This window comes from Prosopis cineraria, unplaced genomic scaffold (genome assembly GCF_029017545.1).
Source record: "Prosopis cineraria cultivar Desert tree isolate PC_DT_omini unplaced genomic scaffold, ASM2901754v1 PC6, whole genome shotgun sequence".
NCBI lineage: Eukaryota > Viridiplantae > Streptophyta > Magnoliopsida > Fabales > Fabaceae > Prosopis > Prosopis cineraria.
The window spans coordinates 24,842,571-24,852,861 of NW_026555337.1; the positions used below are offsets into that span (position 1 = coordinate 24,842,571).

General features: G+C 28.8%; 1 protein-coding gene across 1 annotated transcript; it reads left to right on the top strand.

Moving 5' to 3' along the window:
- Positions 1-270: 270 nt before the first annotated feature.
- On the top strand, positions 271-6,494 carry LOC129314024 (receptor-like protein 35). Its single transcript, XM_054957405.1, has 5 exons — positions 271-430; positions 487-888; positions 3,384-3,455; positions 4,268-4,339; positions 6,310-6,494. Exons 1-5 carry the CDS (start codon positions 271-273, stop codon positions 6,492-6,494), a joined length of 891 nt encoding a protein of 296 aa, XP_054813380.1.
- Positions 6,495-10,291: the final 3,797 nt, after the last annotated feature.

The window sequence follows — 10,291 nt, forward strand, 5'->3', positions numbered from 1 at the left end:
AAAAGATTACATTTAATTATTGGACTGAATTTGAATAGTGCACTTCTTTTCTAGCCATAAATATGAATACTTTCATTAGATTCACAATTAATTCCACTTTTATTATTATTTAAGTTATTATTGAAGACCAGTGCTAGCTTATCAATATATATATATATAGCATGACCTTCTTGACTATCCACTTCAATGTTAGAGGCCTTGAACCAATTCATGATGGCAAACCTTTGGTTTCATTTTTCCTTCTCCATGTTCTCACTGCTTTGCTATCTCATGGTCTGTCCAACTTTATGTCACACCAATTTCACCAAAAATGATGAATTGGCACTTCTTGCTCTCAAAATTTCTGTGAGAGACCCATTCAACCACTTGGCTAATTGGTCTAACTCTTCCTCCATTTGCAATTGGGTTGGGGTTACTTTTGATTCTGAAGGTGAGAGAATTAGTGTATTGAATCTTGCTCACATGAGTCTCATGGGCACCTTACAGTCACAAGTGGGGAACTTGACCTTCATAATAACAGCTTTCATGGTGAGTTACCGAAGGAGCTGCTGCAGCTACACAAGATGAAAATTCTCAACCTTAGCTATAATGACTTTGATGGGAAAATTCCAGCTTGGATTGGAAGTTTATTTTCTCTTCAACACCCAATCTTTCGATATAATAGTTTTCAGGGTGTTATTCCTCCAAGCGTATCAAATTTGTCAAAATTAGAGACCTTGGATTGGACTAAGAATTTCATCCATGGATGTATTCCACTTGAGATAGGAAGGCTTCAACATTTAAAGATTTTACATATAGCAGGGAACAATCTTTCAGGAAATATACCTCCAACTATTTCTGGCTTATCGTCACTTGAGCTGATGTCTTTGTCATTAAACTCCTTAAAAGGTATGCCTTTCATAATATCAGATAAATTTATATTTGCTCCAAGTCATCTCAAACAATGTTGTGTTGGTGTTAGTGCATCTTAGGATAAGCTATTAATTGCAATCTCTCGCTCAACCTTCATTTGCCCAATTTTGTTCATTATTCAAAAAGAACACACACACACACACACACACACAGATATAAAGCAAATAGATATATAATAGGAGTGAAGGGAAGCTCCACTAAAGAATAATGATAATGTTTGGATTGATGGATTTGAATATAAATTTTAGATTTAAAATCTTGCATTTCAAATCTCTCATTTAAAACTCATGTATTTAAAATCCTTAGTTTGAGTAGTTTAAAAAAAAATCAAATGACAGATTAAAAAAAAGAAAGATATGAGAGTCATAGAGACAGACATCAATAGTGAAAACACAAAAAGAACAATATGTTAGAAGTGGCTGAAATTTCAAATGACTAGGATGTAGAGGAAATTTGAAATTACAAAGGAAATATAAAAAACATAGATTTGGATCCACAAATTTTTTTATGTCTAAATAAAGAATTTGATCCAAATCTAAATTCTTGTTAATCCAAACACAACATAAAATGAGAGTTCTATGAAAAGTCAACGGAAATGGAGAAACATGTATTGAATGTAAATTTTTAGGTGAATTCTGTGTTTTTTCTTATTGACTATAAACATAATTGTAATTTTAACTGAGATGCATAAAAAGGTGTAAGGCACAGAATTACGAGCTTCTGATTGGATGGCGACTAATGTTTAAGAGGAACCACCTTTGGATCTTATGATTAACTAATGTACAAAAAGTTGTAGGTTTGTGGGCTGTATAGATTGATTAGTGTGTGGCAGTAAATCAAACATGACGCATAGGTGTAAATTAATTAAAATTAAATATTAATTATGGGCTTCCAAGCTTGTATTTTTCGGTTCCCTGAGTTAAAATTTACTCTCTATCCCCCAATAGTCCTTATCATTCTGACCATGTCCAATTGACAACTCTTCGCACGCAAGAATTTTATGGATAGGGTGGAAAAAACATTTTCAAAAGTAACCACATTTTCAGGCGATGTTCATTTAAACTAGTGCAGCAATTAAAATCAAAGATGGGTTGGAGAATTTTTTTTGTTAATATATAGATGTATGCATCAACTATGGTATTTGAATTTCATTTTTAATTTTTATTATCAATATTTTAAAAAAGTTATTTTATGATTTGAGAGAAATATTATTAGATAACTGATGATGTATAATAATGTAAAACTTAAAAATGCAACATAAAAAAATATAATACATTAACTTTACAAAAGTACTTCAATATAAAAAAACTTTGTAAAGAATTTGACCATATATCAAACATGATTGCATTTAATAGGAAAATATTCGTGAGTAATAAAAAAACTATGTGAAGAATGTAAAAACAATTAACATTTTATTCGTATTTTTTACAATATTATATATATATAATACACTATTTTCACCCATTTTTTGTATTATAGTTATAGTTAACAATTCTAAATTTGTTCATATATGTTTTGTAAGTTTTGATTTCTATTGTTAAAAACTTTTCATTGAATCATAACGCCGATAAATATTCTTGAAGAAATTAGTCATAATTGAGATTTCAAAATTAAGAGTTGTTGACAGTATGCTCTCTCATCGTGAATTCAACCAATAAATACGCATGCTACTTCATGCTCTTGTGCAACATTCATTTACCCCATTTTATTTAATGTTTTTTCAAAAAAAAAATCAACAACTCAATAGTGTATATATTTGTTAGTATCGTTTTATTTAAAATGGTTTTCTTTGCATCCTCCAAAAGAACTATATTTCTGATTTTTTTTCCTTCATCATATAAAAGAAGATATTTATAATGAAATTTTGGAGATGTTTGAAAATTATAAAAATATGAGCTTAGATGGTACCTTGGATACCACATGTGAGGTCATGGTATAATATTAGGCTGCTCGACTGGGATAGAGACACAAGCCCAATGAGGATTATTTCTTTAAAAATTATTTCTTTGTTAAAGAATCATTCCATTAATTAAAAGTGACAAAACTACAATCTTTGGACTTTTAACAAAGTTAACGATGTAATAGTATTTTATTAAAATATGTGAAAATGTTTCTTAAATATGTGAAAATGTTGGAAATATCTTTAAGAATTGGTGGGAGAATGATTTTTATTATTACATTAAAGGCTATCACTATAAATTTAGTGGTTTGAGTGAATTTTTTTCACATTATTTTAACTAGTAGTAGTCGGGGGATTCTAAGAAAGATCATTTGTAAAATGATGATGTGAAATGCATTACGAATACAGGTTTAGGGAAAAAGAAAATTTTCAATTATTTTATGCATCATCATTTTATTATACATCCACATTTGTAAAGTGAACAATGTTTGATTTTTCAATAGAATTAGACAATTTGTGCTGTAACTCAAGCATGTGTCCCTTATGACTATAAATGTCCATCTTCTTTCAGGCCATATACCAAAAGGCATTGGCAACTTGAGTAAGCTTCACTTTTTATATCTCCATTACAATAACTTGGAAGGTATGGTATATTCAACAAATCATAGCATTGTTATGTTTGTTTTGTTTGCATCTAAATTTCAAGAAATATTCCTAATAAAATATGCAATCTTACAAACCTATGCTTTGTAGATAAGTTTTAACAGTTTACTGAATTATATATAATTGCTATAAACAAATTTTCAAGTTCACATATTTTTTGTGTAGCAACAAAACCAACATTAATTACATTTTTTTAGCTCATTTTTGTTTGTTCCTTATTCCAAAGATAGTTCACAGCAGATTGTGATGTGTGAAATGGACAACTGAAGCTTGTATACATAAGAAGCTTTCTAAATTAAATTTGACGATTAAAACGTGAACCATGTTCTCATCCTTTCTATACATATTCTATCTCACACAATCTTAGTATATTATCATAGTATAAATGCAGTTTAACTAATATAACTAAACAGATGGCAAAAAATAAATAGATAATGGATATTTTTCATATAATATACATGATAGATACTAAGTTGCACATTTATAGAATATTGTTCTTTCAACATATAAATCCTACTAAAAAATGCAAGTGTGACACAGGTTCTTCACAATCATTTCTACGAATTACATGGGAAGTGGCAGTTAAACGTCCTTTGCATTTGAAAAAAAAAATTAAGTGAAATTTATTACCCAAATTTTAAGGCTTCATTCTCTCTTTTTGTCACTTCCCACTTGAAATAAAAACAAAAAAAAAATTCAACACCACGAAAATAACATTAGAGAATCCTGATACATTTTTTTTATGCTTCGAATCTCATTTGGAATATATTTTTTCTAACTGTTATGTTGCAGGAAATATTCCAAGGAGCTTCGAAAACTTGACAATGCTAGAACAGTTGGATCTTTTCCAAAATAACATGGAAGGTATGCTTTCAACAAATATTGAGTACTCTTGGCCAAAAGAACAAATAATAAGTGCTCTTCATTTTCCGTTTGATAAAATATTTTATGCATAAGAAAGCCTATATTTTTTTGTTGTTAGTACATTTTGTTTTGTTGCTATATTGCAAGATGCATGATATTCCTCAAAAAAAAAAAAAACCGGCGATGTCACAAGGAACTGTTTGTTTTGAAATTTCTTAATCTTATTAAGCCTTTTGGCTATATCAAAAGGCTTAGAAAATATCATAGTTTAAATGCAGTTTAACACCATAGTTCATTTTAACCCGCGACTGCACCATTTTTCTCTTTTCATACCCAATATTAAAAATATTATAGTGCAAATGCAGTTTGAAAAAATTAATATAACTAGATACTAGATTACAAATCTATAAAATATCCAACTTTCGTTATTTAAATCCTATAAAATAGGTGTGACTCATCCAAGTTTTATATAATTTATATATATTTTTAAACTCTTATATATTTTACTTGGAGTTTTATATAATTCAAATATATTATTCCGCAAGCCTTTATACACTCTTTTATTCTTCAATATTATTCTATCTATTTCACTGAGATTCCTCGACATTTTTTAAGTCCTTCAATATTTTCTTGAATCTTTTAGTAATGTTCGACACAAAACAACTATAACTTTTTCATTTTTTGGAAAGTAGTTATCTATCTGCATTCTCAAACAAACATTTTCCGTTGGTTTTTATGCATTGTCAGTATAACTACGCCTTATCTTTCCAATATGATATACATCATGTGAAGTAAAATAAAATATTTGTGAAGAACCTGTGTGGACCATCACCGTTCAGTCTTAAATATTTTTGCATCTACGTGCTCAATAAAATATATATTGAAAGATTAAAGACTATATACATAACCAAAAAAGCCATTTTCCCTTATTGTTCGATCATTAAGTGTTGAAATAAATAAGTATAGTATTAAAAAAATTACTTTAGCTTTCAACTTGTATATTATAGAGGAAAAGTATCCATTTTCTATGATCCGTTTTGTTTTATTATTTTTTTCTTGGTGCACGTAGCTTGTGGCATCGTATTAAGAGTGTGTAACGTTGAATGCATATAGAACCAAATAAGAAAAAAGAAAAAAGAAAAAATTGCTTGCAATTGGCACTGTAGAGGGGATCCACTTCCATGTGTCATGGGTTATATTTTTATTTCGAAAATTTTAACAATAATCAACAAATTATAATTATATGACTAATTTTTTTTTCACATTTGTTGTGAACAATTACAAACGTCATATTTTTGTAAGCACATTCCATGAAATATTTAATAAGAAGCGGAGGATTTTTTAAATTAAATAAAAAATTATCAACTCGAAAGATGATGTCTAGCTGAGCAATGGCCTTGATTAACTATATTTAAAACTACATTTTCATTAACTATATATTCAAAACTGTTTGTCTTTAATTGTTAATTCTTTTGTGATATACCAAGAGGCATTGGAAACTTAATTATGCGCTTATGTTGATACAAATAAATTCCAATTTCTTCAAATTATGATGTGCAAGCTATTATTTCTGCACATGCATTGCTTTTCGTATGCTTTTCTATGCAATATTAGTATGAGCAACATTGCATTTAAAACTAACAGAAGATGTAGGCCTGTCATTACAATTTTTTTTTAAAACTATATTTGTTTGGTGAACTTGAAAAAGGAAAAAAATATTTTTATTTTAAAAACTATATTTTAACCGCACTTTATATATGTTTTGGGATTGAAAAACAAATATAAAAAACCATGACATGTTAATCTATGAAGCAAACCTAAAATTCAGTTGGATCATATTGTTGACCCAACATTAAGGTGAGTATCATTTATTTGTCTAATTAATACATATTTATATTTTCTTTTTTCTTAATTTTAGTATTAACTTAAACTAACTTTACCTAAACCTAAAACAATACTTTTGCTTTCAGGTACAATACCTGCACAAATAGGCAATCTTTATATGCTTGAGCGGCTTGCGTTGGGCAATAACAAATTGAGGGGATCTATTCCGTTGGAAATTCTTAAAATATCAACTTTGCGAGTGTTGGCACTTCAAAATAATTCTTTATCAGGTAACCTTACATCAGATTTGGATGTGGCCTTCCTGACCTAGAAAAGCTATATTTATGGAGCAACAAACGTTCCATCATATCTATGTTTTTCTTTTGAAAAAAAAAATTATATATATTATGTTGACATCCAATGAAGATTTTTAGTGATTTATACTTTTCTTTAATTGCAAGCGTCAATGTAATTTTGATTTTAACTAACACTGAAAGTTTAACCATACTTCCAACAACTCATAATGCGTTACTTTCACATTTTTCATAAACAACTACACTGTTTTTCTTAGATTTTGTACCTTTTATCTGGAGTTTATGAACCATAACACAATAAATTTCTTAGAAAGCTCCACTTGGAGTTGAAAGTATTTGATATTCTTCTTCCTATTATTTTTTTCACGTCAAATTTTTTCATGGTCCCTCTTAATATATATATATATATATTTTAAATTAATGGTGGGAGAGGTGCCCAACAGTGCCTCGAATATGATAGCCTCCAATAGAAGTATACATGTGAGTAGCCAAAAAACAATAAAAAAATTAATTTTTAAATAAAATAAGTAAAAGAAATATAATTTTTAGGATTGAATTAGAGGAACTAAAAACCAAATAAGATTTTACAAAGTAAAATCTTAAAGTGGTGCCAATGGCCTTATAGTCTAGTGGCAAGTCAGCTTTCCTATAAGTCGAAGGTGGTAGATTCAATCTAGCTTGCAACCTGAGGCTATTAGTTTCTAGCCTTTTTAGTTAAAAACTTATAATGTGGTATTTTACTAATAATATATGAAAAAGAGAAGCCATGAATATGAAGGAATGGGCATGCGAGGCATACCAACACACACACCCCACAAAGGGTAGAGAGAAAAGTGGATGCAGAGCTGTCCTTTTCTGACAAATACAATTATAAATTTTCCACCAAATTTTTTTTTTCCTAATCTCACGAATAACATTGACTTTCTGGTAAAAATGCAATTACTTAATATATTAGAGTTGACATGTACTTATTGAGTGACAATATTAATATCAACATCATTAATAAAATATAAAGCCTTTATCTCACTTATTCCATTTAAATGGTAAAAAAATAGTTAAAAAATAAAAAATATAGAACTCCATTTTACCAATTTAAATTTTAATACATCAATAAACGCTATCATTATATATCAGTGTAGTGCATAAAACTTTGTTTCTATATAATCATTTTGTATGAGATTAATTCTTTAGTTCATGTTCATTCTATATAAATTTATTGAAGAGGTTCAGGAAAAAAGTGCGGAGTGGTACAACCACACTTTTTTCCCCTTTTCACATGGTTTATTGGATATCATCGCAGACAATTTTGATAACTCTACATTACAATTTCATGACTTTAGTTGTTGTTAAATTTGATGACACTGGTGGTTCCATGTGATGTCTTCTCTCATGGAGCATCTAAGTTCATTTTTCTTCAAATTATGATGTTCTAACGAGCAACTTTTAATTTTCATTTTCACTTTCACCTTTTTTCTTTCAAGTTTTTTATTCATGAAAATTCTTGTTCCAATAATTATTTATGCATCAAAATAAGTCTTTAGTCATTTTCAATCATAGTAATGCCCACTTGAGCACGTCTTCTCATTTGGGAATCCAATTTTGAGAATTTTTAGGATTTCTATTTTTTATTGTTGTAAGTGTCAATAAAATTTTGAACCATACACAATAAATATTCTTGAATACTCTCAATTTATCAAAGCTAAATACTTTGTGTCAAACAAATATATTATATTGATTGATTTGCTAAAATTTATGATAGGATTATAGATGATTGCTTTGGAATATTGTCCCCTCAACCTCAAATCTACTTGAGCCACATTTATTGCCATATAGGTAGAAATATTGTGGGAGAGACTCTAAAAAATAATCATCTTACAAATGTGAAAATTATATACTTAATTACATGTTTTTAATTTATCTTGCCTCAGCATCGAAGATATTATAAGTGCATATTATGATATATTTATCTTATGAAACAAATATATCATAACGTGTTATTGTCATATTGTTCAAACAATTTCAACGCATCGATTGAGACAAATTAAGTGGTACTTAAACATGTTCATTTTAAAAAGAAAATTTAATCCGTTGCTCCTTGAGTCATTCTTAAGTTTTTTTTTTTTTTTTGGGCTACGGATCACCTTTTCTAGATGTGTCACCTGTTATTATTAATGAAAGTGGATTCAACGTTAATACCATATTAAAGGCTTATAAAATAAATTTATATATTGGCCAACAAAAGATAATATGAATGCGAGTTAATTTTTTGTTTTTATGCAAGAATAATTATTTAGCTTTAGTTCACAAAACCAGTTTAGAGCCCTTTAGACTTGCCAAGAGTACTCTCTCTTCCCCCCTCTCAACTCACAAAGAGAGAAGAACTATTTTCCTGTGGAAAGTTAGTTTTAAAAAGTGAAATAAATAATACGGTATAATAACGTGGAATATCTAAAATTTATTATTTATTACTAAGTTCAATATCATTTCCAGACAGCATTATTCTAATTTCAGTTGAAATGTGGGTAAATGAGTTGTCCACTTAGAAATGCTTACCTCTCTAATAAGCTATACTTTCTCTTGTGTCTTACATGCAAGTAAATTAGGTAGATAGATATCCTCCTATTAGAGGCAATCATATTTTAAGGCACAGTTGGGTACTAAATGTAAGAATCTCACCAGTGGGAATTCAAACTTTAGTTTGCCACACTGTGAGATACTAGCCACTTCCACTAGACCTAGCCCTCGTTAGTAGGTGAATTAATTATTTATTAAAGCTATATGCCTTTGAATGAATTACATAGGAAGTACCTGTTAAATATTCCACGCAATTGAAAAAACTAAAGCAACAAATTTCAAGGCTTCATTCTCTCTTTTCTCACTAACCACTTGAAATACGGAAAAAAAATAATTCAACACCACCAAAATAATTTTAGAGAATCCTGATACACCACCAAAACAGTTGTTTTTTATGGGATTTCCAAAATAAATTAAACCCAACTAAAGTTCCCCACATGTATGTTAATGTGTGCTTGTATGTGATGAATGTATATATGGAGTTACATTTGATAACATCTCTTAGAAGCCATGAGTTTTGAATTATGATTCCTTGAATTTTATTTTAAATAAAATGGCAATCATTTAAGGGATACTGCTCAAACTGAAAATAAAAAAAATTATAATCCAACCCCTCTGTGAAAAGCAACCTAGCTACACAAATACACTTGTTATAAAAAAAAGTACTACTACCTCCATCCCAATATATAAGAAATTTTTAGATAAGATCGCACATATCAAATAAGCTCATAAAATACACCTTACAACCTTAAATTTTTAGGACAAAAATATAAACTTTTAAAAATGTCATTCATTAATACTCCATTTGTGAAAGAATATTAAAAAGAGAGAATATATTAGAAGATAATATTGAAAAGCATTAGCAATGGAACCTTTTTTTCCCCAAAGTGTATTATATTTTGGAATGCCAAACCTCAAAAGGTGTCTTATAGATTGGGATGAAAGCAATAATTGAATTAAGTAATTTTTTGCAATGAGTTGGATTTACTCCTCTCTCTTTGCCCTTTTGTCTATTCCCCTCTTCTCAATTTTGATCTCTATGATTCGTTTTCTTCAGCTGTGATGGGAAGGAGTCAATACCATGGGAAAATTTTAAAATATTTATTTTGGTTCTACCACTTTTATTATTTTTGGTGCCTTTTATTCAAAATATATGGAAATAATTATTTTGATACATTTTATTGTAATATTTATAAAAGGGAGAATATTATAATTGATGATAATAATTAATTATATGCAT